At 43.9% G+C, this 27,396-nt stretch overlaps 3 protein-coding genes and 1 long non-coding RNA gene across 6 annotated transcripts in view; 1 reads left to right on the top strand and 3 right to left on the bottom strand.

The window, feature by feature from the left end:
- Positions 1 to 17,105, bottom strand: part of LOC108414148 — a 32,472-nt gene extending 15,367 nt beyond the window's left edge. The window contains exons 1-5 of the mRNA XM_037531528.1: positions 16,994 to 17,105; positions 16,203 to 16,279; positions 15,194 to 15,496; positions 14,797 to 15,087; positions 10,532 to 10,798 (exon numbers count right to left, since the gene is read on the bottom strand). Of these exons, the coding sequence (XP_037387425.1) occupies positions 10,644 to 10,798; positions 14,797 to 15,087; positions 15,194 to 15,496; positions 16,203 to 16,266 (813 nt within the window). The 5' untranslated portion in view covers positions 16,267 to 16,279; positions 16,994 to 17,105 and the 3' untranslated portion in view covers positions 10,532 to 10,643. The remainder of the gene's footprint in view (positions 1 to 10,531; positions 10,799 to 14,796; positions 15,088 to 15,193; positions 15,497 to 16,202; positions 16,280 to 16,993) is intronic.
- The window catches only part of LOC119261782, a 371,675-nt gene that overhangs the window by 275,148 nt on the left and 69,131 nt on the right, over positions 1 to 27,396 (bottom strand). The window lies entirely within an intron of this gene.
- Positions 11,656 to 12,400, top strand: LOC119261797. The gene is made up of 3 exons (XR_005129204.1): positions 11,656 to 11,738; positions 11,928 to 12,025; positions 12,301 to 12,400. It is a non-coding gene; the product is annotated as an uncharacterized LOC119261797 (long non-coding RNA).
- LOC108414147 overlaps positions 21,786 to 27,396 on the bottom strand; it is a 62,909-nt gene continuing 57,298 nt past the window's right edge. For both annotated transcript variants that reach the window (XM_037531486.1, XM_037531487.1), the window contains one exon: positions 21,786 to 23,472. In XM_037531486.1, the coding sequence (XP_037387383.1) occupies positions 23,309 to 23,472 (164 nt within the window). In that variant the 3' untranslated portion in view covers positions 21,786 to 23,308. The remainder of the gene's footprint in view (positions 23,473 to 27,396) is intronic.

The following is a 27,396-nucleotide window of genomic DNA, read 5'->3' as shown; positions in this document are numbered from 1 at the left end:
TCTCAGTCTCTCTCTTAACAAGTTTCTTCAGTCTCTGAACATCTTTTTCAAAGTTTTCCAGTTTGTTTTCGGACCCCTGTACCATAACCGTTCCAGTTTTATAGAAGTTTATGTTGAATTTGGGGGTGGTGTCCAGGTACAGCTGCCTGATTGTTTTGTTTCCACACATTTTTTAATCTGTCTGGTCGGGCAGAAGAGTGGAGTGCCAGATATCTGTAGATATCTGCAGTGTAGAACACCAGGTCAGATTTAGTTAGTCTTCCGTTGGTCATTCTGTCCAATGTCCCCCGTTTATCTCTGATGAGCTGATCGCTCAGGAGCTGTCCCGGTTTGGGAAACTTGTCTCCCCCATTAAGAAGATCCCCCTTGGCTGTAAATCGCCCCTGGTGAAGCATTTAGTGTCGTTCAGGAGGCTGGTGTTCATGGTGCTGAGGGATGGTGAGGAGGAGTTGGACCTGGTGTTGAAGTTGAGGGTGGAGGGGTTTGAGTACACAGTGTTTGCGTCCTCTGACACTAATATGAAATGCTTCAGGTGCGGCCTGACCGGAAAAGCTCAACAACAACGCTGGTGATGCCGGGAACGCGGAGCGGCCATGGGCCTGCCGCGGCTGAACCCGCAATGGATGTCCCCCCTGCGGCTGCTGCTCGGCTGGCTGCGCAGGACCCGGGGCCTGCGGGAACAGGAGCCTGCAGGGGAAGGGCCGGCTGCATCCCTGCCTGCCTCGGGAGTACCTGCTGGGGCTGACCACGAGGGAGCCAGCCGTGAACCAGCCTGGTGGCGATGAGCAGGATCAGGGGTCTCCTGACCCGGGGGAGCAAGGTAACCAGGTAAGGGACAACGGTACTAAGGTCAGTCTAGCTGGTACAGCAGTGGAGGCTACAGTGGAGGTGGAAATGGAGGAGGAGACTGTTTTTAAGGTTCCTCGTAAAAGAAAGAAGCAAAACCGAGGGAAGGGCACTAAACAGGCCAAGACAGACAGCAGTGCAGTGAATGAGGTGGAGTCTGAGAGCAACGGCTCTCTGTCTGACTCAGGCTGGTCAGCGTGCTCCCAGGAGGAGAACATGTCTGTAGTTTACACACTTGATGAGATAAGAAAGTTCTTGTGAGTCACTAACGGCCAAAAGGGAGTCCGTGTTGAAGAGCATTTCCTGAATAGGCTACAGTTCGCACATGATGTCAGACATTTAAGAAGGGAAGGGACTTTCACAGCCTTGGAAATCTACAGGCTGAAGAAGATCCTGACCAGGCTGAGTAAAGTGAACACGGAGGATGAGGTCTGACCCTTCCTGCCCTCCCTGGTTCAGAATGGCCTCTGTTTTACAGTTTTATATATATATATATATATATATATAATTTTAAAAAGCTTATATATATATATATATATATATATATATATATAATCTTATTTCTCTAATTTATGCTGTGATGGGCGATGTTAGAGTGGCGAGTCTGAACATTACGGGGTGAGAGACTGCGGTAAGCGAGCGAAGCTGTATGAGGTGGTGAAGCAGAAGAGGCTTGATGTCCTGTTTGTACAGGAAACACACAGTGATGTCAGCAGTGCTGCTGACTGGGCTGGACAGTGGGAGGGGCTCGCCTTTTTAAGTCATAACTCTTCTGTTAGCGGTGGGGTGGCTGTTCTTTTATCACACAGTTTTACTCCATGTTCTTATTCGGTGGATGAAATTTTACATGGCAGACTTTTAAAGGTGACGATGTTTTTGTTTTTTTTTGTGTTTATGTCCCGACTGGGGGGGTGGACAGGGTGTCCTTTTTAGATACTCTGGACACTGTATTTGGAGGTTGTGGCTATGATGAGTTTTTAGTACTGAGTGGGGATTTTTACTGTACAGCAGACAGCATGGACAGGAAAAACATCGAACCACATGCTGTGTCCCGTAAGAGATTGTGCGAAGTGCTGGAGGCCCATGACCTGTGTGATGTCTGGAGGAACTTTCACAGTGGTCAGAGACAGTACACATGGGCTCATTCAAAAAATAATGCACTCTCATTGGCAAAGCTGGATCGATTTTATGGTTTTAGTCATCAACTTTCTGCTTTTACACGTTGTTTTATCTCCCCAGTTGGGTTTCCAGACCATTGTATGGTCCAGTGCACAGTAAGGAAAAGTAACGTTAAGCCACAGAGTGTATACTGGCATTTTAACACTGCACTTTTAGAGCATGCCAATTTTAGGGAGTCTTTTTTTTGGGATGTTCTTACATCTCACAGAAAACAGCCTTTAGTTCCCTGCAGCAGTGGTGGGACGTAGCTAAAATACAAATTAAAATATTCGGTCAGCTTAATGTCACAAGGGACACTCTGGAGCTCTGGAGACTAAAATAGTGGCACTCCAAGATTTAGCAGAGGCCACAGGAAATCGAGGGCATATTGAAGCTCTGAAAACTAAACACACTGCGTTAGCTGACCTGCTGGGCATTACAGCACAGGGGGCGCTGGTCCGCTCACGTTTCCAGTGCGTGTCAGAAATGGATGCTCCTTTGAAGTTCTTCTTCAGTCTCGAGCGCAGAAATGGACAGAAAAGGTTTATGCATGCTGTGCATATGGAATCAGGGGATCTCTTGTCTGAGCCTTCTGATATTCGCCAGCAGACAGTCAGCTTTTTCTCAAAGTTCTAGGAGAGTGGGTGGGCAGAGGCACGAGAGGTGGAGGAGGGATTCTTCCGTGACCACAGCCAGCTCACACGAGAGTCTGCTGCAGTGCTAGATGCAGATCTGTCTTTGGGGGAGCTGCATGAGGCTCTCCAGGGCATGGAGAATGGTCACACGCCAGGTATTGATGGTCTCCCTGTTGAATTTTACAAAGCATTTTGGTCAATATTGAGTCAGGACGTGCTGAGTGTTCTCCGGAGCAGCATACGTGAAGGGACGCTTCTGCTGAGCTGTCGGATGACCGTTCTGACCCTGCTACCCAAGTAGGGGCACCTTACTGAACTGAAGAACTGGCGCCCCGTCTCTCTGTTGTGCACAGACTGTAAGCTGCTCTTAAAAGCGTTAGCCTCGAGACTGGGGAAGGTGATGGAGCAGGTGGTGCACCTTGACCAGACGTACTGTGCCTGAAAGGTCAATTTTCGACAATATATATCTAATTTGTGATGTCTTGGATGTCTCCGGACTATTGGGCCTAAAGACTGGTCTCATTTTTTTTGGATCAGGAAAAGGCATTTGACCGGATTGAACATGGCCATCTGTGGAAAGTTCTGGAGAACTTTGGTTTCAACCCAAGTTTTATGGTCATGATCAAGGTTTTGTACAGTGACATTGAGAGTGTACTTAAAGTTAATGGTGGTTTATGTGCTCCTTTTACAGTGCACAGAGTTATCAGGCAAGGCTGTGCTCTGTCTGGCATGTTGTACACTTTGGCAATTGAACCTCTGCTGTGCAAACTGAGAGACTGCATCTCCGGTTTGTCTATAACTGGATGTTCTACTCCACTGTGTGTCTCAGCGTATACAGACGACCTTGTTGTGATAGCAAGCACCCAGACTGAAGTGGACGTTTTAGCTGGAATTTTAAACGATTTTATGGTTTTATTGTCTGCTAAAGTCAACTGGATCAAGAGTGAAGCAGTTTTAGTTGGCACTTGGGATGGATTGATGTGGAGAAGGGGTGGTTTTAAATATCTGGGGGTGTATTTGGGGGACAGTACTTGTAGTACACGTAACTGGTGGGGGTGGTTGAAAAGGTTAAAGGATGCCTCAGTAAGTGGAAACGGTTAGTCCCCCAGATGTCCTGTTGAGGAAGGGTGCTTGTTATCAACAACCTTGCTGCATCATCTCTCTGGCATAAACTGGCAAGTGTGGACCCCCCACCGAATCTGCTGGCGACCCTGCAGGCCGTGCTAGTGGACGTGCCAGCAGGACCGCTGCCTTCTGACTCCAGTTCATCCAGAGACTCCTCGCTGGTCCCAGGGGGCTGGTTTGGAGGGCAGTGTCGTGCCAGATATTGCACACAGTAGGTGGTCTGGGGTTGGACAGAGCTTTGTTTTTAATGAGCACTAAAGCGCTGGACATTGCTGGGTTGCCTGCTTTTTATCGAGGACTTTTTAAAATCTGGGACTTTTTTTACTATAAGAAAGCGGGCTGGCTCTTCTTTGCCCTGGCTCTTGGAGGAGCCCCTTTTCCCCAGCGTGTGACTGGACTTGGGGGGCACAATCACCTGACCAGTCTTGTGAGTGAAAAACCCTCCGCCAGCAGGTGGACGTTGCAGGACCAGATCTCGCTTGGGTGGAGGACGTGGCTGCAAGACTGGGGATGAGATCTCCGCAAGTTGTGGCTCACCTGCTCAAGGGCTGGAAGACAGCACTCTCTCCTGAGGAATGGAAGCAGTTGAGGGACTACAGTGCAGGGGCGGTCAGTCCTACGGAGCACGACCCATTCCCGGACATCAATATCACGCGGACTTGCAGGACTGTGAAGACCCCTTCTGGAGTGTGAGGGGGAGTCTGCGATGAGCCTGGGGACAGTGTCTGGTAAGCTGCTGTACAGAGCCTGTGTGAAGGTTCTGAATAAGAAAAGTGCACGGCAGAACCGACACACCATGGCGTGATGTTTTTAACATGAGTGATGATGTGAAGCTAGAGTGGAGAGCACTGTATAAACCACCATTGACTAAAAAGTGTCTGACCTGCAGTGGAGGATTTTACATGGTATTGTCTCAGTTAACGCTTTTGTTTCTGTTATAAACCCTGTGATTTTACCGCGGTGTCCGTTTTGTCCTCAGAGAGAGACTGTTTTATGCTTTCATGCACTGTTTTAGGCTTTGCTCCTTGTTTGAAGTTTTAAAGCATGTTTTTATGTCTCTTAATGTGACTTTTACACTGCAGACTTTTATCCTTGGTTGTAAGTACGTCAAGAGAGAGAAATCCAAGTGCCAATTGATCAATTTCCTCCTTGGGCAGGCAAAGATGGCCATATATATCAGTCGTAAGAATAAGGTGGCACAGGGTACTGACTGTGAGGCCACCTGGATTCTCTCTAGGCTGGTTAGATCAAGGATTTTAATTGATTTTAATTATTATGAGAGCATGTGTGATGTGGAGGCCTTTGAGGCGAGATGGTGCTGTGGTGGGGCTGTGTGCTCGGTGTGTGAGGGTGAGCTCTGCTTCGCTACTGAGCTCAGATGAGCCGGACTGGGTTTAGTTTGTTTGTGGCTTTCTGTTTTTCAATTTCAATTTCAATGTAATTTAAGACGACACAATGTGATGGATGACTGTTTCAGAGAAAGAACTGGATCAATACAGAACCATCAAAAGTCTATCCCCCTCTCTCTCTCTCTGAAGATATTACTCTTTCAATTCTTTGAAGGTATTAACAGTGTACAGTGCTAATAAATAATAATAATATAAGTGTATTAGATTGGAATTATGGATTTGCACATGTGGCTACATGGGAAACAATAGGATGATTTACTGCAAATAAACAGCAGCCGGTACCAGCTCACTATAAACTGACTGTTAAAAACTTTGTTTCTTTTCACTTTTTGCTTTTTAGTTACATACATGTGATACATTTTAGGCCTAAAATAGATAATCAGATTTTAGAGCTTCACTTCTTACTGCTTCATTTACCTTTATACAGTCATTTCAGACTAATCAGATTTTAGAGCTTCACCTCTTACCGCTTCATTTACCATTATATAGTCATTTCAGACTAATCAGATTTTAGAGCTTCACCTCTCACCACTTCATTTACCTTTTATACAGTCATTTCAGACTAATCAGATTTTAGAGCTTCACCTCTTACCGCTTCATTTACCATTATATAGTCATTTCAGACTAATCAGATTTTAGAGCTTCACCTCTTACCGCTTCATTTACCTTTATATAGTTATTTCAGAATAATCAGATTTTAGAGCTTCACCTCTTACCGCTTCATTTACCTTTATACAGTTATTTCAGACTAATCAGATTTTAGAGCTTCACCTCTTACCGCTTCATTTACCTTTATACAGTCATTTCAGACTAATCAGATTTTAGAGCTTCACCTCTTACCGCTTCATTTACCTTTATACAGTCATTTCAGACTAATCAGATTTTAGAGCTTCACCTCTTACCGCTTCATTTACCTTTATACAGTCGTTTCAGACTAATCAGATTTTAGAGCTTCACCTCTCACCGCTTCATTTACCTTTATACAGTCATTTCAGACTAATCAGATTTTAGAGCTTCACCTCTTACCGCTTCATTTACCTTTATACAGTCATTTCAGACTAATCAGATTTTAGAGCTTCACCTCTTACCGCTTCATTTACCTTTATATAGTCATTTCAGACTAATCAGATTTTAGAGCTTCACCTGTCACCGCTTCATTTACCTTTATACAGTCATTTCAGACTAATCAGATTTTAGAGCTTCACCTCTTACCGCTTCATTTACCTTTATATAGTCATTTCAGACTAATCACATTTTAGAGCTTCACCTCTTACCGCTTCATTTACCGTTATATAGTCATTTCAGACTAATCACATTTTAGAGCTTCACCTCTTACCGCTTCATTTACCTTTATATAGTCATTTCAGACTAATCAGATTTTAGAGCTTCACCTCTTACCGCTTCATTTACCTTTATACAGTTATTTCAGAATAATCAGATTTTAGAGCTTCACCTCTTACCGCTTCATTTACCTTTATATAGTTATTTCAGAATAATCAGATTTTAGAGCTTCACCTCTCACCGCTTCATTTACCTTTATACAGTCATTTCAGACTAATCAGATTTTAGAGCTTCACCTCTTACCGCTTCATTTACCTTTATACAGTCATTTCAGACTAATCAGATTTTAGAGCTTCACCTCTTACCGCTTCATTTACCTTTATATAGTCATTTCAGACTAATCAGATTTTAGAGCTTCACCTCTCACCGCTTCATTTACCTTTATACAGTCATTTCAGACTAATCAGATTTTAGAGCTTCACCTCTTACCGCTTCATTTACCTTTATATAGTCATTTCAGACTAATCAGATTTTAGAGCTTCACCTCTTACCGCTTCATTTACCTTTATACAGTCATTTCAGACTAATCAGATTTTAGAGCTTCACCTCTTACCGCTTCATTTACCTTTATACAGTCATTTCAGACTAATCAGATTTTAGAGCTTCACCTCTTACCGCTTCATTTACCTTTATACAGTCATTTCAGACTAATCAGATTTTAGAGTTTCACCTCTTACCGCTTCATTTACCGTTATATAGTCATTTCAGACTAATCAGATTTTAGAGCTTCACCTCTTACCGCTTCATTTACCTTTATACAGTCATTTCAGACTAATCAGATTTTAGAGCTTCACCTCTTACCGCTTCATTTACCTTTATATAGTCATTTCAGACTAATCAGATTTTAGAGCTTCACCTCTTACCGCTTCATTTACCTTTATACAGTCATTTCAGACTAATCAGATTTTAGAGCTTCACCTCTTACCGCTTCATTTACCTTTATATAGTCATTTCAGACTAATCAGATTTTAGAGCTTCACCTCTTACCGCTTCATTTACCTTTATATAGTCATTTCAGACTAATCAGATTTTAGAGCTTCACCTCTTACCGCTTCATTTACCTTTATATAGTCATTTCAGACTAATCAGATTTTAGAGCTTCACCTCTCACCGCTTCATTTACCTTTATACAGTCATTTCAGACTAATCAGATTTTAGAGCTTCACCTCTTACCGCTTCATTTACCTTTATACAGTCATTTCAGACTAATCAGATTTTAGAGCTTCACCTCTTACCGCTTCATTTACCTTTATATAGTCATTTCAGACTAATCAGATTTTAGAGCTTCACCTCTTACCGCTTCATCTACCTTTATATAGTCATTTCAGGCTAATCAGATTTTAGAGCTTCACTTCTTACTGCTTCATTTACCTTTATATAGTCATTTCAGACTAATCAGATTTTAAAGCTTTACCTCTTACCGCTTCATTTACCTTTTATACAGTCATTTCAGACTAATCAGATTTTAGAGCTTCACCTCTTACCGCTTCATTTACCATTATACAGTCATTTCAGACTAATCAGATTTTAGAGCTTCACTTCTTACCGCTTCATTTACCTTTATATAGTCATTTCAGACTAATCAGATTTTAGAGCTTCACCTCTTACCGCTTCATTTACCTTTATACAGTCATTTCAGACTAATCAGATTTTAGAGCTTCACCTCTCACCGCTTCATTTACCTTTTATACAGTCATTTCAGACTAATCAGATTTTAGAGCTTCACTTCTTACCGCTTCATTTACCTTTATACAGTCATTTCAGACTAATCAGATTTTAGAGCTTCACCTCTTACCGCTTCATCTACCTTTATACAGTCATTTCAGACTAATCAGATTTTAGAGCTTCACTTCTTACCGCTTCATTTACCTTTATATAGTCATTTCAGACTAATCAGATTTTAGAGCTTCACCTCTTACCGCTTCATTTACCTTTATATAGTCATTTCAGACTAATCAGATTTTAGAGCTTCACCTCTTACCGCTTCATTTACCTTTATACAGTCATTTCAGACTAATCAGATTTTAGAGCTTCACCTCTTACCGCTTCATTTACCTTCATATAGTCATTTCAGACTAATCAGATTTTAGAGCTTAATTATTCATTGCATGAATTTTTATACTCTGAAAAAAAATCTCAATCTGGTGTCAGTCTCGACTACAGCAGGAATCAGTAATTTAAGTGAATCTCTATAATACAACCCCAATTCCAATGAAGTTGGGACGTTGTGTAAAACATTAATAAAAACAGAATACGATGATTTGCAAATCCTGTTCAACCAATATTCAACTGAATACACTACAAAGACAAGATATTTAATGTTCAAACAGATAAACTTTATTGTTTTTCTTTTCAAATATTCACTCATTTTGAATTTGATGCCTGCAACACATTCCAAAGAAGTTGGGACAGGGGCAACAAAAGACTGGGAAAGTTGAGGAATGCTCAAAAACACCTGTTTGGAACATTCCACAGGTGAACAGGTTAATTGGAAGCAGGTGAGTGTCATGATTGGGTATAAAGGGAGCATCCCTGAAAGGCTCAGTCGTTCACAAGCAGGGACGGGCGAGGTTCACCACTTAGTGAACAACTGCGTGAGCAAATAGTCCAACAGTTTAAGAACAACGTTTCTCAATGTGCAACTGCAAGGAATTTAGGGATTTCATCATCTACAGTCCATAATATGATCAAAAGATTCAGAGAATCTGGAGAAATCTCTGCAGTTAAGCGGCAAGGCAGAAAACCAACACTGAACGCCCGTGACCTTCGACCCCTCAGGCGGCACTGCATTAAAAACCCACATCATTCTGTAACGGATATTCCCACATGGGCTCAGGAACACTTCGGAAAACCACTGTCAGTGAACACAGTTTGTCGCCCCATCTACAAGTGCAAGTTAAAACTCTGCCATGCAAAGCGAAGCCACATATCAACACCACCCAGAAACGCCGCCGGCTTCTCTGGGCCGAGCTCATCTGAGATGGACTAACGCAGAGTGGAAAAGTGTCCTGTGGTCTGACGCGTCCACATTTCAAACTGTTTTTGGAAATCATGGACGTCGTGTCCTCCGGGCCAAAGAGGAAAAGGACTGTCCGGATTGTTATCAGTGCAAAGTTCAAAAGCCAGCATCTCTGATGGTGTGGGGGTGTGTTAGTGCCCATGGCAGGGGTAACCTGCACATCTGTGAAGGCACCATTAATGCTGAAAGGTACATGCAGGTTTTGGAGCAACATCTGCTGCCATCCAAGCAGCGTCTTTTTCAGGGACGTCCTGCTTATTTCAGCAAGACGACGCCGAGCCACATTCTGCACGTGTTACAACAGCGTGGCTTCGTAGTAAAAGAGTGTGGGTACTAGACTGGCCTGCCTGCAGTCCAGACCGTCTCCCATTGAAAATGTGTGGCACATTATGAAGCTCAATATACGACAGCGGAGACCCCGGACTGCTGAGCAGCTGAAGCTGTACATCAAGCAGGAATGGGAAAGAATTCCACCTACAAAGCTCCAACAATCAGTGTCCTCAGTTCCCAAACGCTTATTGAGTGTTAAAGGAAAGGTGATGTAACTCAGTGGGAAACACGCCCCTGTCCCAACTTCTCTGGAACGTGTTGCAGGCATCAAATTCAAAATGAGTGAATATTTGCAAAAAACAATAAAGTTTATCTGTTTGAACATTAAATATCTTGTTTTTTCAGTGTATTCAGTTGAATATGGTTTGAAAAGGATTTGCAAATCATCGTGTTTTACACAATGTCCCAACTTCATTGGAATTGGGGTTGTACATGTGTACCAAACATGATATTGATAATTATTCCATTGGCCATTAGAAATCATAAGAATATAGTAACTGTAGTCATAATTTGTTCACCTGGTTTTATGTAAAAACCCGTTTAAAGTGTGTGATCTCTGAAAGTTGCCCCCCCCCCCCCCCCCCCCCCACCCCCTCCTGCACACACCACTTGATATATCAGATTTACACCCCAAATGTGTTGACAGGAGAAATAAGTTAAAGACTTACTTTGAACAATGCTGACTCTATACGACTCTCCATTCTCAGTGTCCACTCAGGTCCTTCAGCTGCAACCTGGACTGGAACAGCACTCTCTCCTCTCATGGAGGGTCAGGCTGGACTACAGGCTAGACTTTACAGTTTTCAGCTTCACATAGCTCATCAGGGTTTTGATTGGCATCTTCACTTCTGGTAAAATCACCCTTGCTGTCTCTGAGATGGGAAGATCCAGGATGAGAGATTCTCCAGGCTGTATCTTCTTAGAATTATCAGGAGCTGCAAAGATAAAACACAATAATCCACAACATGCCAGCCAAATCTCAGATATACAACATAATAAAAAGTATAAGCAGGACTACATTTAAAGCCCCGGAACGTCTTGTTGTAAGATGCCCGAGCTGCTCATGGCACATGCTTCTGAGCTCTGCTATGTTTTCCACCCTCTATAGAACCTGACTTCACTCCTGACTCTCTGTGTCTGCCTGCTCCAGTACGTTATTACTGGTTCTGGAACTCTGGTGTAATGAAGTAGGTAGCACCTCTGCCTTCTACACTGTAGACTGCGGTTCAATCCCCCACCAGGGTAAGAACCTTACACTGTACCAATAAGAGTCCTTTGGCTAGAGCCCCAACACCACCTTCACCTTCCTGTGTAAAATGATCAAACCTTAAGTCGCTTCCTTCAGATAAGAGTGTCTGGCCTTTCCCAGCCTCTCCAGCTCTGCCCACCCCAACATGGAGGTCCCAGCATGGGGCAACAGTGTAGAACATCAGAGGCTCCAAGTACCTGTCAGCCTCAGCCTCACTGCCCCTCTGAACAATAAATTAGAAATACCTCCATCAGAGATAAGCACTCACCTTCTGCTGCCCCTCTTTCAGCTGGATTGTGATTGGTTCCTAGGCGCCTCACGGTTGTAGAAGTATGATGTTTTGAAATCGAATGAATAGTTTTGAATCACCCTGTGTTACAGATGTTACTCAGACTGGTGGGCTTCGTTCCTCCTGACAGCTCAAGGGCGTGGTTTTGGAGATTTCCTGTGTGTAAACAGGAAGTGCCTGCATAACCGACTGAGCTGTTTGAGGTTTTTAAAACAGAAGTTAATAAAACTGTGGGGCTGTTTTCGTCTCCGAGGAGGAGCTCGCTCAGCCAGCGTAACGGTTCCTGTGAGAGATAAGCAGAACTCTGAGGATGTGAAATGGAGCTGCAGCTGATCAGGTTAGGCCTGTTTTAGTGGAGTAGAAATGAACTGTGGGTACATGTGTAAAATTCACTTTAGCATCACCGTTTATGTTCATACTGTTTATCTTCTCACTTCATGATGGAAATAATGTTGATGTCAAATTATGGTCATGCTGGTTGACCGGCATACCAACATCCTAAGCACAACATCTGCTGGTTTTGCAGGTGACCAGCCAGTTGTGTCGTGTGGAGTTTTTTCCACCTCCTAACTTTCCTGATCCTCTATATGAGCTCTGATTGGCTCATCATTACCTGCTGAACAGGTGTGGAGCATTATTACTCACCTACACATCCCTCAGGCTTCTATGGGACAACAGCTGAAGCAGATACAACATATAAACTCAGTTTATTATTGTGGATACAGTCATTAAGGGGTAATTACACTGTCGGTAGCTTAGCTCTGGTTTACAGTTTAACCTGGGTTTAAACCTGAATGAGTCACATGGGTTCTTAAACTTGAAAGCAGCAGTTTAAAGCTCACATGTGGTTTACAATAAACCTGATTGCTGTCATTTAAACACCACACATCTGCCACTAGATGGTGCTGCTGATCAGGTTTAACTGAGGCAGATCTGAAAGCTGATGAAGATGCGCTTGTGTGGACATGGAACAACACACACCTGACCGTGGACGAGCGAAGGAGCCAACTGTCCAATTACTTTTGAGCCCCTAAAACTGAGGGATGCTGAATCACCTTGATTTGGATGTAAATGTCCTCAACATAAAGCTGAAAGTCTGTACTCTGAGCTCCTGTTCATTATTTAATTTCAGCTTCAATATGCTGTGCTGGACAGCCAACATAACAGGTTTGTCCAAATATTTATGGGTCTAACTGCATGTGACATTTCATTACATGAACTATAGGTTCTTACTGTGCAGTATTTCGCTTTAGTCGGGATGTAATTTGACAGCACATCTGGATTAGCAGTGGATCAGAGAGACTCCTGCAGGTTCTGCCAGAGCAGGTTCAGTTTAACACACAGCTGAGTATTAAACCCCTGAAGTTACTGGTTTAACCAAACCCGTGTTAAACTGAGACTAAACTGCTGCTAATCCAATGTCAGAGCCATCAGAGCAGCAGCCCCACCATGTCTCTAATGTCGATCTGTCACAGGTGTGGCACAGTGCCATCTGCTGGGTGAGCTGGACAGAGTGGAAAAGGAAGGTCAGTGTATTGCACAGCTGATGGCACTGCAGCTGCTAGAAGTATGAAGACATACATTTATCAACAGCTCATCAAAACTGAAAGCAAAAATAACGGCACTTTGGTCTTCAACAAACTCAGTAAAGCGGCTGCATCTTAAGAAAATATACAAATGTACAAAATAAGAGTTTATTTCTTTTTATTTATTAAAACCAGCCACAATAAAAATGCTCTGCTATAATATCTTGGACCACTCTGAGAGAATCAAACTGTGGATGGAACTAAATAAATGGTCTGGCCAGTAATGGTGCCCACACTCTGACCTGGGGAACTAGACAGAGCAGACCTCTACATGGTGCAAAACTATAGGCACCCCTCTTAAGTAGGTTGAAATGCCAGGTGAAACACTAATCCAGCAGATCTTGTAAGTGGAGCTGGTGAGATTTACCCAACATAAGCGCTCCCCTAACACAGAGACGAGTCCCCTGTAAGCAGAGTTAGCGAGTGTGCTGATAATTCTCTCACCAGTGGAGTAATACCTGCTTACATGGAACACCAGTGCAGGCAGGTTGTCCTGATTAGAAGGAAACCTGCTGTGAAAACACATCTTGGTCTCAGAACAGAACAAAGATCGAAGTTTCACATCTGTGCTTTTAGAAAACCACAATGTTTACCAAATGACAGCTGAAATCTCCCACAATCCAATCCACTACATCTCCAAAATCAGAGCTCCTGATCACACAGTCAGTAAAAACCCTCTCAGGATGCTGTGCTGTGGCTGATGGGTAAAAGTGGGATTGTGTGCAGCTCTAGATCATCTCTAGTTCAGCTCCATTTACTTTCCTTTTTACAAAAAAACTAAACATGAAGCACAGAAAAGAACAAGATGACTGTAGAAGACAATGTGAACCCTCCTCCAGACTGAAGAACAGAAGATTCAGTCTGTGGGTGAAAGGGATCACTCTGATCCTCTATAGTCTTGTCTCACGTTAACCTGAGGACTTTTCCTTCAGAGGAACTTTTTCAGTGGTAGTAGACTGACTTGTGACCTCAGCTGTAGTGCAGTGTCCATGTAAGCGCTGTGTTCTTCTCTTCAGACACATCCAGCCTCTTACTATCTGTGGTGGGACAAAGTAAGCCAGCAATGCTCCAAGAAAGATCCCCATACCGAGCCCAATGCCAAACTCCTTTTTCTCCCAAATCTTCAACATCCAGTTCTCCTTCTCACCTAAATAGGGAACCGAACAACTTCACAAATGCTTTGGGAGAATATTTAAGATATGTGTTCCTCCTGACAGCTCAAGGGCGTGGTTTTGGAGATTTCCTGTGTGTAAACAGGAAGTGCCTGCATAACCGACTGAGCTGTTTGAGGTTTTTAAAACAGAAGTTAATAAAACTGTGGGGCTGTTTTCGTCTCCGAGGAGGAGCTCGCTCAGCCAGCGTAACGGTTCCTGTGAGAGATAAGCAGAACTCTGAGGATGTGAAATGGAGCTGCAGCTGATCAGGTTAGGCCTGTTTTAGTGGAGTAGAAATGAACTGTGGGTACATGTGTAAAATTCACTTTAGCATCACCGTTTATGTTCATACTGTTTATCTTCTCACTTCATGATGGAAATAATGTTGATGTCAAATTATGGTCATGCTGGTTGACCGGCATACCAACATCCTAAGCACAACATCTGCTGGTTTTGCAGGTGACCAGCCAGTTGTGTCGTGTGGAGTTTTTTCCACCTCCTAACTTTCCTGATCCTCTATATGAGCTCTGATTGGCTCATCATTACCTGCTGAACAGGTGTGGAGCATTATTACTCACCTACACAACTTCACAAATGCTTTGGGAGAATATTTAAGATATGTGAAAACAGCCTAGTATTTCAGCTAAAGTCTTACCTCTGACTGTGATTCTATATGTAGACACAACCTCCTCGTTCTCAGTGTCCACTATGGTGTAAACACCACCATCCAAGTCCTTCAGGTCCTTCAGCTGCAGACTGGACTGAAGCGATACTCTCTCCTCATACGGAGGGTCACACTGGAGTTTACGGCCCTTGACTTCACACAGCTTCACAGGGTTTGGATCAGAGTCTCCAGTCCTGTTGAAGGTCACCATCAGTGGCTCTGAGACGGGAAGATCCAAAGTCAGATTGTCCCCACAGTTCATCTGCTGGACGTTCTCAGGAGCTGCCAAGACAAAAGCACACAAATCCCCATCATCACTCACTGCCTCTTACGTTTTTACAATCTGATTAAAAGATAAAATGACCAGGTTCACTGACTGGACACTTACGCTCAAGCCGTAGACTCACATCACAGATGTCTTTACCGTCACACTGACAAGTGTACCAGGTTCTCTTACTGAAATCAGCGTCAGTGATGGTGAGAGAGAGATTCTCCTTCAGGTACTGATCATAGATCATCTGATATCCCTCCTTCACTGATCTGCATAAAGTCTGATTACACTCAGACAGACCTTCATGGGGTTTACGGGATGCAGTCCATCTGACCAAACCAGAACATCTCTCAGAGCAGGGCAGAGTAGCAGAGTCATGAAGATTCACCTTCACTGAAGAACGAGCTGAAGAAGGAGGAGCTGCAGAAGGAGGGAGAGAAAGGTCTGTTAATAGCACTGCAGTAAACCTCTGTGAGATCTCAGTCCAGTCCAGGTCTTTCATTGAGGTGGAGCAGAATGTTATGGAGGTTTATGAATCTGTGTCTTATACAGGCAGGTGCACAAACTTTGCAGGACAAAGTAGAAATCCAAAGCTGAGGGACAAAGTCATCCTGACATCAGGAATTCTGCATCTAAGCTGGTTTTCTCTATGAACTTCAAAAAGAGATGCACCAGGTTGCACAAAGCAGCATTGCAACATCTCTAATTTGAATACTGAGGTGGGTAACGTTCCCACTCCTCACTCTGGAGATCAGGGTTTAGATCCTCACTTTAAGATGCACTTCATTACTACCTGAGTGAATGTTTTATGTTGAATTTCATTCACACTCAGCAGCCTTTTCTCCACAAATGCCTGTGCATGTGCTGGTCTTTTGTAGATCTGGCTAAATAAAACCTCATCATCTACATACAGTTAATACTCTACTGGCTACATTCATCAGCAGTGTGCCAGTGAGATATCAGTATCATAAATGGTATCAATCTAAACAGCACATTACCAAAAACTGGTAGAATAACTGATAAAACAGTGAACTGTGTAAAAGCATAAATGAAACCAAACAAAGCATGTTTGACTGTGTAATTAGACCTCAGCTCTATTAACAGTGTGCTAAATGTAAAAACACACCCAAGATGCAAGAGAAGCTCAGCAGCCCAAAGAGGAACTCTCTCCAGATCCAGGAGCTCTGCATGTCTGTGGGTTCCCTGAGGAGGAAAAAGAAACACTGCACATCAGTGTGAGGGTCCTGCTGAGACCCCCTTCACACCGGCTGTTGACATCGGTCCCTGGTTTTTGAGCATCAGGTTCAGAGATACGGCCTAAATGTAAAATAAGGAAAAACAAATAAACTCTGTGTGATTTAATATGTTCAATGTGAAAGATACTTACACTTTTAACTGATCTCACACCTCATAGCTGTGAAGTGTCACTGATAAAAGCTTCGCTCATGTACTTTTTATGGACAGATCACCTTTTAACAGCTTCATAACATACAGTTCACCGCCAACTGGTGGTTTCAGAGGGATTTCCAGAGCATTTCCGGGGTTTATGTGTGCTGAGTCACGCAGCTCAAGGCAGTGAATCAAAACAAAACAGTTCATGTAATCTGATCTAATCTAAGTTAATAAATCCAAGGTGAAAGTTATTCCACTAAAGAGCAGTCAGACCGTCAGAGGTGAGCTTTTTATCTGCAATGCGATATCGGCAGGGTTTCCACAGCAGCTATCCTGGCTGATTACAGGACTATCCTACTTGCTTTTGGTGGGATAACTATTTATTTCTAGCTTATTTTATTTCTATAAAGATTTTACATGTCTTTATCAAATTAAGGTAAGTATGCAAACAGAAAACTAACTTTCGCTCAGAAAGTTCATGTAATTTGCCTGTAATTACAGTGTGAATATTTCTTGTATACTCACGGTTTGTCCTGCTGGAGATGGAGATGATGAACTATAAGAGGGGATAACGAGGAGTGACGAGAGATGACAATAAGATCCACGGAGGTGCTGAGTTGGTGGCACTGCTTTAGGATGAGCTGTGATCTCTAGGACCCAGACGATATACAGTTGCTCCACCTATGTCACGAGTGCACGAGAGAAAGGAGCTCAGAGAATCTTCTTGAATTCTAGATGTTTCACACTCACTACTGTCTAAGTCAGGTGTTCTCTCCCAAGTTGCGCAATCTGACTCACTCTTACACACACACACACACACAAATGCTGCCAGGAGAAGTCGTTGGTGTACAGTGTGATCTACTGTGAACATACCTGTGCTGTTTGTAATGCAAACTTTGCTGTTGTAAATTTGGTAGAGAATTCTTATGTTGAAATAAGCATCTAAAGTGTCTACAAAGGAGCATATGCTATTCCCACATGTGTGTATATATATAAATATTTCATTGTTAACCATAAATACCCTCCAAGAGCCTGGCTTTGGAACTTTATGCTGGTAACAACCCAGCCAGCATTTTCCTGTAGGCCCCATATGGGATAGCAACTGGCTAGCAATAGGACCTCTCTGAGGAACTTTATTTTTAAACTAAGGAATTTGTTTTGCCTAAGTATTTGGTAAGTTGTGAGCCTCGATCCATTTTCACTATGGACTAGAATGAGCGTGTGTTTGCACGGTAAAGCAAAGTGTCTTGTCTTTGTACTGTTTACATTTAAACACAGATCAAAGTAAATGTATAAACCAGTGCTTTCTGATATACAGTATGTTACATTTCATGCTGCCACAACTCTTATGGACCCGGCTTTGTCAGCAAAAGTAAACATTGGGTTTATCTCCACCTGATAAAGGCACAGCACTGTGAAGTGGAGGGTGTGGTGGATTTAGTTCAGGTGCTATTATAATCTCCACTACAGTGGAATTGAGCCTCTGACTCATTCCCAGTTAAATACCTGTAAACAGCGACTGCAGGTGTCTGACCTTCCCCCCACAAAGGCAGCGGTGTTTGTAGAGATTATCCCAAGAAGGAATCTGGTTCAGTGAATGGAATGTAGCTCTCACTCTGTTAGGTCTGCAGCTCTACTCATCAACGTACCACAGGGTTAGATTTGATTATTAACATGACTGTTATGAATGAAGGTTTCATTTTCATGTTATACATAGTAAAAAATAAATAAATGTTTTCTGGCATTCTAAGAACAATTCATTTCTGTATGGTAGATTTGGCTGCATCTAATAGTTACATCTAATTTAATGTGTTTTATTTCCATTTTCATACTGTTTTTAAGTTCAAAACATTATATCTTCATGCAAATTCCATCATTTCTTACATTGTCTACTTCATATTCCAGTGTAACCCTGAGACTTTACAACTAGTAATAGTATCAGTCAACAAAGATGAGTCTCACAATGAGCCTCTGACCCAGTACGGCCTAGGTTTGTATGTTTTTATCTTATGATAGAATTATTTAATATTATTTTAGTGGCACCTTCTAACATTCAGAGATAAACTGTATATTAACCTTTTGGGCTAACTCGGACTCCTTTACTGTTCTATTAATGTTGCTTATTAAAGGGCAATGTCACTAAAAATTCATGATTAAATTAAAAGAGTGAAATAGGAAAGCGCCTAGTTTCAGTCTTGGGGGCCACATCTGCACATTTTTGTGTTTTTCCTCATCCAAACAGGTTCAGATGTGTTGGAGTAGGAAAACACTGCATGTAGAGCCTGGACTCACTTTGAGATTGTGGGCAACAGATCTCAGCTGCTCAACTCCTGTCCTGATGGACACAGCTCAGTAGAGATCAGAGCACGGCCTCTTCTAACTCTCTCTATTTTAATTTAACCCCTGAAAGTCTGGCTAATTAGCAGAATGGTGATAAATGAGAATGCTAATCTCTTGTCAGTGCCGCGTCCCTCCAGGAACAGTTGGACACCTGGGACTTTAGACACTCAAGTACATCTGGTTTCATGCTGAGTTTACATGCTGCTGGTAGATCACAGTTTTGGTGGAGGTGTGGATGTGAAATATGTTGTTGAAGATTAAGTGACCCTTATTTAGGCCCACAACGATTAAATTTCACCTCCTAACCCGTCTGGTGAAACAGTAGTGAACACACCAACACTAGGGGGCAGTAAGCAGGGCTGATTCCCTAACGTCCAGCCCACAACTGCCCAACTGAGAAGATTTACAACAAAAAAGGAAACGACTACAGAACGTCCTCCAGATTTTCTCCAGGTTAAATGAATAGACGCTGCTACAATGTTGCTGCCCCACTGGCAACGTTTCCACTTCTGTACCATCATGAGGCCAACAGGTGAACATGGCACCAGAGTGAAATGTACAGTATATGTATATAATTAATATATATAAAATGTACAATAAGGAGCAGCACACTTAAAACATAAATCCAAAAGCTTTATTTACATTTATGCATTCGCATTATATATAAAACATTTTATTTACATCTATTAATTCTGAGAAACAAAATCTTAATGCACTCTGAATGAAAACATTCAATAATTCCATTATTCCCTTTTTAACATTCGAGGAATATTATTTTTAATATATACAGCATACACGTCTCTGAGCTTTGGTTCAGTTTGAACAAGACCGTCAAAAATAAATGACCATCAAAATAATTTCCACAAATACATACCAAAATCTGAAGATCTTAGCTTCAAAAAACATCGGTTATTACAGTAAGACTGTGACACAGATGTGTGTCAGTCTGAACAAATGAACACACTGAATCTCACACTTTGAGACGGATTCATATGTGGTTCTGAAATCTGATCCAACTCGATATCTGTGGAATACTCGGAATTCATGCCACATTTACGTCAATCCAACTGGATATTCATTATAATTTCACACTGCTAGACACAAACTCTTAGGCTGTTCCTCTAGAACAAAATCAGAAGCGATGTATCCAAAACTCCATGTTTGAGGAGATTTCTAAACAAATGGCCAAATGTGGCCGCAAGAGAACGAAGCTCCAGTGTCAAAGAACAGTTAGAAGTCAGAAAGCAGAGTTTAAAGAATCCGAGGACGTAAACCGAAGAAGTTACCGTGCCCTTATGGCTCAAACACATTCTGGGTGATGCTGGTGAAGATGCAGTGCTTCTACTCAAACATCTACGCAGGTTTGTAACGTCAGCTCAGCTATACTCTGTCTTCAAACGTAGACTGAAGACTCATCTCTTTACACAGCACTTAAATGAGCAATGAATTAGAAGCTGCACTTATTTTATTGTACTGCACTCTGTATTGTAGTTTTTTGTATTGTAGTTTATTGTTATTGTATTGCATTGAATGGCTCAGAGTTCTGCGTTCAACTCTGGTTCTTTTTCTCTTGGTGCCTGCAGTGACTGTGTTTCTAGCAGTATCTGAGCTCAGGACAAGAGGTCTGGATAAGAGCGTCTGCTAAATGCTGTAAATGTAAATGTAATACCCAAGACTTGCTCACTGTGACAGACTGTAACAACCATCCTACACAAAATAGGTGTTGCATTCTATTTTGCAAAAAGAAATTCGCAGGTAATTGGCCACATGAACATGAGCGCCAGGTTTCTACTGATGCAGATGCAGGTACTGTGGGCTCAAGGAAAAAGGCCTTACAATTTTCAAATACTGATGCTTTACTGAGGAGACGAGAGGAGATCTGCAAAACATACAGAAATGCTCTTCAATAGGGACAATGGCTTGTTCTGCACCTCCCATTACTCTGCACAAAGCAATACTCAGAACAGAAGACTGCCGAGCATGCCACTGCCACCTACCACTCATTTCTGGAACTGCAGGCACATATACGGTCATGTTTCTCCACAAAGGCACTTTTCCAATCATGCTCTTGTGAGATTGTTTAGCAATGCTTCACACGTGAACTGCCTTTTGGCATCAAACCACAAACTAGCATGAGTGCCGGTCAGTATGCTCAAGTGGTGTGATGGGATATAAATCAACAGCAGTACAAGGCACTTTTTTACAGATAACACCTCAAGACGTGAATCTGAGGTAAGCACCACTTATTTTTCTCCATCCTTGGTGGGCTCGTTTACTATCACACCACCTAAAGGACAAGAAAATGTGGTCCTCAAATTTGGACATTGTACAGATTGTCTGCATACGCTTACTCTCTCTCGTCTTGTAAAGCCCTGTCTTTGGCCATCCTGCATAGAATCAAACTGTGCAGGAAAGAAGTAAATCCATTTCTCCTAAATAGCTGCCCCTTATATTGATTACTTTTTTTTTTTTTTACAGTTCATAGTTCAAGGAAAGTGGAAAACTGTATTTTACCTAACTATTCCTTTAAAAATCTCCTTGAAGAGCTCCAAATTTAATAATCGTAGCAAAATATAATTAGATTTTAAAAAGTGCATAAAATGTCTGAAAGTGTATTAGTTTAAGAGTTTTGAATGCTTAACCCTTTAAATGTACCCCAAATAAAAAATACTCAAAAAACAATGTGGGAACATTAAAGGGATCCATGGAAATCTTGAGCTCATTTACCTGACTGACGAAGAGTTTCTACTACTTCTACTACTTCCAGTGAGCACATGCTGGGGCCATAATGGAAGTGGAAAGCATTTCACCACAAACCGGCCACGACCAGGTGCTCCCTGCAAGATTTCAGACAGAGGAGTGACAAGAAATAGTTTTTTTTTTTTTTGTGGGTTTTTTTTTGTTTTGTTTCTTTCTTTTTTTTTTGTTTTTGATTTTTTTTTTTTTTTTGCTTTTGTTTTTTGTTTAGTTAGTTTTTTTTTTGGTTCTTTTTTTTGTGGACCCCATTTCAGAGGGAAAACTTCAACCACTACCCCTCCTAACTCTCAGATAGGGGTAAAGCTCTCAGTAAACCAGTAGATCAGTCAGAATATGATGAAAGTAAACTGAACGAACACAGAGCACAAGGCATGACGGGTTAGGGCTGCTAGTCGTGCTGACGTGGCTGCTTTTGCTGATTTTTAATAACAATGGTAAAATGAACGGTGGAGTGGAGCAAACAGGTAAGAGCAGAAAACCTGACCTCTAGCAGCTCCTAGTAATTCATAGGCATTCCGTTCTATGAAAGCATCAATTCCAGTAAAAGCAGTGATGCCCAATGAAAACCAAGGCACAGCTGATTAGCTCAGCTACAAACAATAACTTCCAAATACTTACAGCTCACCAACTGCTAGCGCCAGCTTACCATAACGTTACTGCAGCATGTTAGAGAGCTAAAGTGTGGAATTTCATAAAGTAACAAAGCTCAAATCATTTGGCTGCTGTAGCTTCTAAGAAAAACCAGGAGAAACGGGAACCTGTTTAGATCTTCAGGAAGACGTTATATTAATTCTGAAACGCTCAGAAACGCATCTGCCATGTGTTGACTAGCATGCTAGAGGATACTGCAGGATAGAGTATGTCGCTGCTGTCGGATCAAAACCTTGTATCTCCAAAATAGTAACTTTACATGAGAATGTAAGTCAATGGAACCAGACGTCTTTTCATATCTGGGCCTTTTCTTTCCATCCATTTATCATGAAATATACTCACAACATAAAATAGGCACTTTCAGCTTATGTCAAAAACTGAAAAGTGACTAAAAAGGAGATACGAGGTTTTGTTCCGACAGCAGCGATATACAAGACTGGAGTTCCCCAAACCAAGAGCATTCTCTCACTGAGGGCCAAGGAATGTACCCAAGCTCGCAGAGTAACGGGGAAGAGAGTAAACAAACAAAACACAGCTGACCTATGGTCAGATCACATCTGATCACACTGGAGACATATTGAGTTAATTACTGCTATATGCCGATTCTATCCAGACATGAAACGCCTGTCAAAGCAGGTGTAAATACTGCAAAAAGGTTTTTACACTTGGATGAGTGGAAACGTTGGTTTTAGATAAAGGAAAATGATTATAACCTTCTTTATGCACACTGAGAGGCCTTGTTTTGTGCTGTATGACTCAAGAGTGTAACATCTAAGAATCGGTGGTCGTGTTTAATGAAAACACAGATTAAATCACTTTCCTTTTTTTTTCTCATTACAATTTATGAAATGTTTCAATGGAAACTAAATTAAAGTGCATAAATAAACAGAGCCTGAGTTAAACAGACCTCTCAGGGGACACTGAACTCTCCACAACGTTTCATCATCCACGCTCTCTTATATGCTCACATTCACAAGCCTGAAGGGTAAAGTGTGAGAGAGACAGAAAGAGAGGATGACAGGGTGATCTCAGGGTTTCTGATCATGGGATGGGGATGAGAAGCTCTTCTTCTGAACTTTCTCATTCATTCAACTACAATGCCTCCGAAAACCTTGGAGGTCTACTCTGGAGCTCTTTCCTTTGCCGTATATTTACCACTACTAATACCGCACACACAACCCCCATCAGCACCAGCACTGGATACACCCACACCGGTACAGCAGCTCCTTGATCTCCACACAGACAGGGCTGGTCCTCTGCAGAAGAAAAACACAGAGAAAATGTAAATTAGTTATGCATACAGCCTGACTAAGAAGATCTCTTAAGATTGTACCCTCTACTGTAACACCATCCCCAGAGTCACCACGTCCGTATAGGCAAACTGGGCAGTTGCTAAGAGTGACACTTGAGGAAGGTTGGTAAACTGTACCAAATGATGCCACCCATGAGAAACCGAATTAAAGAGCGTCTCTCTTCACCGAGCTTTCTGTGATCTCAATGACTGACGGAGGAATGTGGCAGCTGTGGATCGGTCCACCCTTAACCCTGCCCCACCCTTCACTAGGATCCTCTCCTCAACACAGACCGATTACTCATATCTTAGCAACTGTAACTAGGCACGTACAGGCACTGTCGGCGAGTTGTACGTGTGGGGAACAGATTTAACGGATACCCGGTATCAGTTTGGAGATAAACCAAAGACCCAAGCGAAGAAGTGAGGATGTGGATTAAACAGTGTGGAACACCACATGGAACACGTCCAGCACGTGGCTAAGACGACCAAATACAAGTCCTCCTATAAGTATTTCTTCGACTCACTGGATTTAGTGTGATGGAACCAGAATAAATAATGAAATAATAATGAAAATAATCAAATCCTGTCTGATCTCTGCACTCTGAACGTCCCTAAAGTAATTTGTCATGTATTTACCTCTCGGGGTTTGAACGGAGGGGCTGACAAACATCCTAAATAACTCCTCCATTCAGATCACAGGCTGGCTGACTGTCAAACTACAGTATAAAAAGCTAAAACGTATGACTTGAACATCTCGCTTTTAATGTGTTTTAGCTCTGCATTAAACTCACCCACACAGTACATGTGGGTGCCTCTGGTGTCCCACAGACCAACCATGCCCGGTAGGACTCACTCCCAGACCAGTGGGAGCTGCTCCACCACTAACCCGGCTGATGAACAGAGCCGGGGCTCCTCACCAACACACAGCAGCTCCACCCACACCAGCAGGAGCTGCTCCACCACTAACCCGGCTGATGAACAGAACCGGGGCTCCTCACCAACACACAGCAGCTCCACACAGACCAGCGGGAGCTGCTCCACCACTAACCCGGCTAATGAACAGAGTCAGAGCTCCTCACCAACACACAGCAGCTCTACACAGACCAGCGGGAGCTGCTCCACCACTAACCCGGCTGATGAACAGAGACGGGGCTCCTCACCAACACACAGCAGCTCCACCCAGACCAGCGGGAGCTGCTCCACCACTAACCCGGCTGATGAACAGAGCCGGGGCTCCTCACCAACACACAGCAGCTCCACCCACACCAGCGGGAGCTGCTCCACCACTAACCTGGCTGATGAACAGAGCCGGGGCTCCTCACCAACACACAGCAGCTCCACCCACACCAGCGGGAGCTGCTCCACCACTAACCCGGCTGATGAACAGAGCCGGGGCTCCTCACCAACACACAGCAGCTCCACCCACACCAGCGGGAGCTGCTCCACCACTAACCCGGCTGATGAACAGAGCCGGGGCTCCTGACTAATACACAGCAGCTCCACACAGACCAGCGGGAGCTGCTCCACCACTAACCCGGCTGATGAACAGAGTCAGAGCTCCTCACCAACACACAGCAGCTCTACCCAGACCAGCGGGAGCTGCTCCACCACTAACCCGGCTGATGAACAAAGCCGGAGCTCCTGACTAATACACAGCAGCTCCACACAGCCAGCGGGAGCTGCTCCACCACTAACCCGGCTGATGAACAGAGCCGGGGCTCCTGACTAATACAGAGCAGCTCCACACAGACCAGCGGGAGCTGCTCCACCACTAACCCGGCTGATGAACAGAGTCAGAGCTCCTCACCAACACACAGCAGCTCCACACAGACCAGCGGGAGCTGCTCCACCACTAACCCGGCTGATGAACAGAGCCGGGGCTCCTCACCAACACACAGCAGCTCCACACAGACCAGCGGGAGCTGCTCCACCACTAACCCGGCTAATGAACAGAGTCAGAGCTCCTCACCAACACACAGCAGCTCCACCCACACCAGCGGGAGCTACTCCACCACTAACCTGGCTGATGAACAGAGCCGGGGCTCCTCACCAACGCACAAGCAGCTCCAACCACACCAGCGGGAGCTGCTCCACCACTAACCCGTCTGATGAACAGAGCCGGGGCTCCTGACTAATACACAGCAGCTCCACACAGACCAGCGGGAGCTGCTCCACCACTAACCCGGCTGATGAACAGAGTCAGAGCTCCTCACCAACACACAGCAGCTCTACCCAGACCAGCGGGAGCTGCTCCACCACTAACCCGGCTGATGAACAAAGCCGGAGCTCCTGACTAATACACAGCAGCTCCACACAGCCAGCGGGAGCTGCTCCACCACTAACCCGGCTGATGAACAGAGCCGGGGCTCCTGACTAATACAGAGCAGCTCCACACAGACCAGCGGGAGCTGCTCCACCACTAACCCGGCTGATGAACAGAGTCAGAGCTCCTCACCAACACACAGCAGCTCCACACAGACCAGCGGGAGCTGCTCCACCACTAACCCGGCTGATGAACAGAGCCGGGGCTCCTCACCAACACACAGCAGCTCCACACAGACCAGCGGGAGCTGCTCCACCACTAACCCGGCTGATGAACAGAGCCGGGGCTCCTCACCAACACACAGCAGCTCCACACAGACCAGCGGGAGCTGCTCCACCACTAACCCGGCTAATGAACAGAGTCAGAGCTCCTCACCAACACACAGCAGCTCCACCCACACCAGCGGGAGCTGCTCCACCACTAACCTGGCTGATGAACAGAGCCGGGGCTCCTCACCAACGCACAAGCAGCTCCAACCACACCAGCGGGAGCTGCTCCACCACTAACCCGGCTGATGAACAGAACCGGGGCTCCTCACCAACACACAGCTGCTCCACACAGACCAGCGGGAGCTGCTCCACCACTAACCCGGCTGATGAACAGAGCCGGGGCTCCTCACCAACACACAGCAGCTCCACACAGACCAGCGGGAGCTGCTCCACCACTAACCCGGCTGATGAACAGAGCCGGGGCTCCTCACCAACACACAGCAGCTCCACCCACACCAGCGGGAGCTGCTCCACCACTAACCCGGCTGATGAACAGAACCGGGGCTCCTCACCAACACACAGCTGCTCCACACAGACCAGCGGGAGCTGCTCCACCACTAACCCGGCTAATGAACAGAGTCAGAGCTCCTCACCAACACACAGCAGCTCCACACAGACCAGCGGGAGCTGCTCCACCACTAACCCGGCTGATGAACAGAGCCGGAGCTCCTCACCAACACACAGCAGCTCCACACAGACCAGCGGGAGCTGCTCCACCACTAACCTGGCTGATGAACAGAGCCGGGGCTCCTCACCAACACACAGCTGCTCCACAAAACAGCAAAACATGGAGCTTTTAATGGTCTGAGAAGAGGGGGGAAAAAAAAAAAAAAAAAAAAAAAAAAAAAATCGCTAAACAAACAGATACACTTACTAACTTAATATGTAAGAGCTCTTCCTTTGATCTCTGAAAAAAATAAAGTTTTTTTTTCTTTTTTTTTTTTCTTCAGTCTTTTATAGAAAGGGTTTAATGAGTCTGAAGCTCTGGAGAGGCTGAACTACACAGAGGACCTGATCTACTAAAAGGTCTGAAGCCCACATGACCGGTCATCACTAATATCACCATTTAAGCCCATGGCAGCAGTTTAGTGATTTTGAAATTACTTGTAATTATGATGTGAATTGCCATTTAGTCACATTCCTCTGAGGAAACTTCCAGTTTATAAAACTCCACTTTTTCAAAAATCTAGATTTGAGGGCCTCTGTTCTCTGTGATGATAAAACATTAATAATAATACAATTCCCTGATCTAAAGCTGCCCTGAGAATGATATTTCCAGATGTGGAAGATCAGA

This window comes from Pygocentrus nattereri, chromosome 20, assembly GCF_015220715.1.
Source record: "Pygocentrus nattereri isolate fPygNat1 chromosome 20, fPygNat1.pri, whole genome shotgun sequence".
Lineage (NCBI taxonomy): Eukaryota > Metazoa > Chordata > Actinopteri > Characiformes > Serrasalmidae > Pygocentrus > Pygocentrus nattereri.
This window is presented reverse-complemented; position numbering and strand designations above follow the sequence as displayed.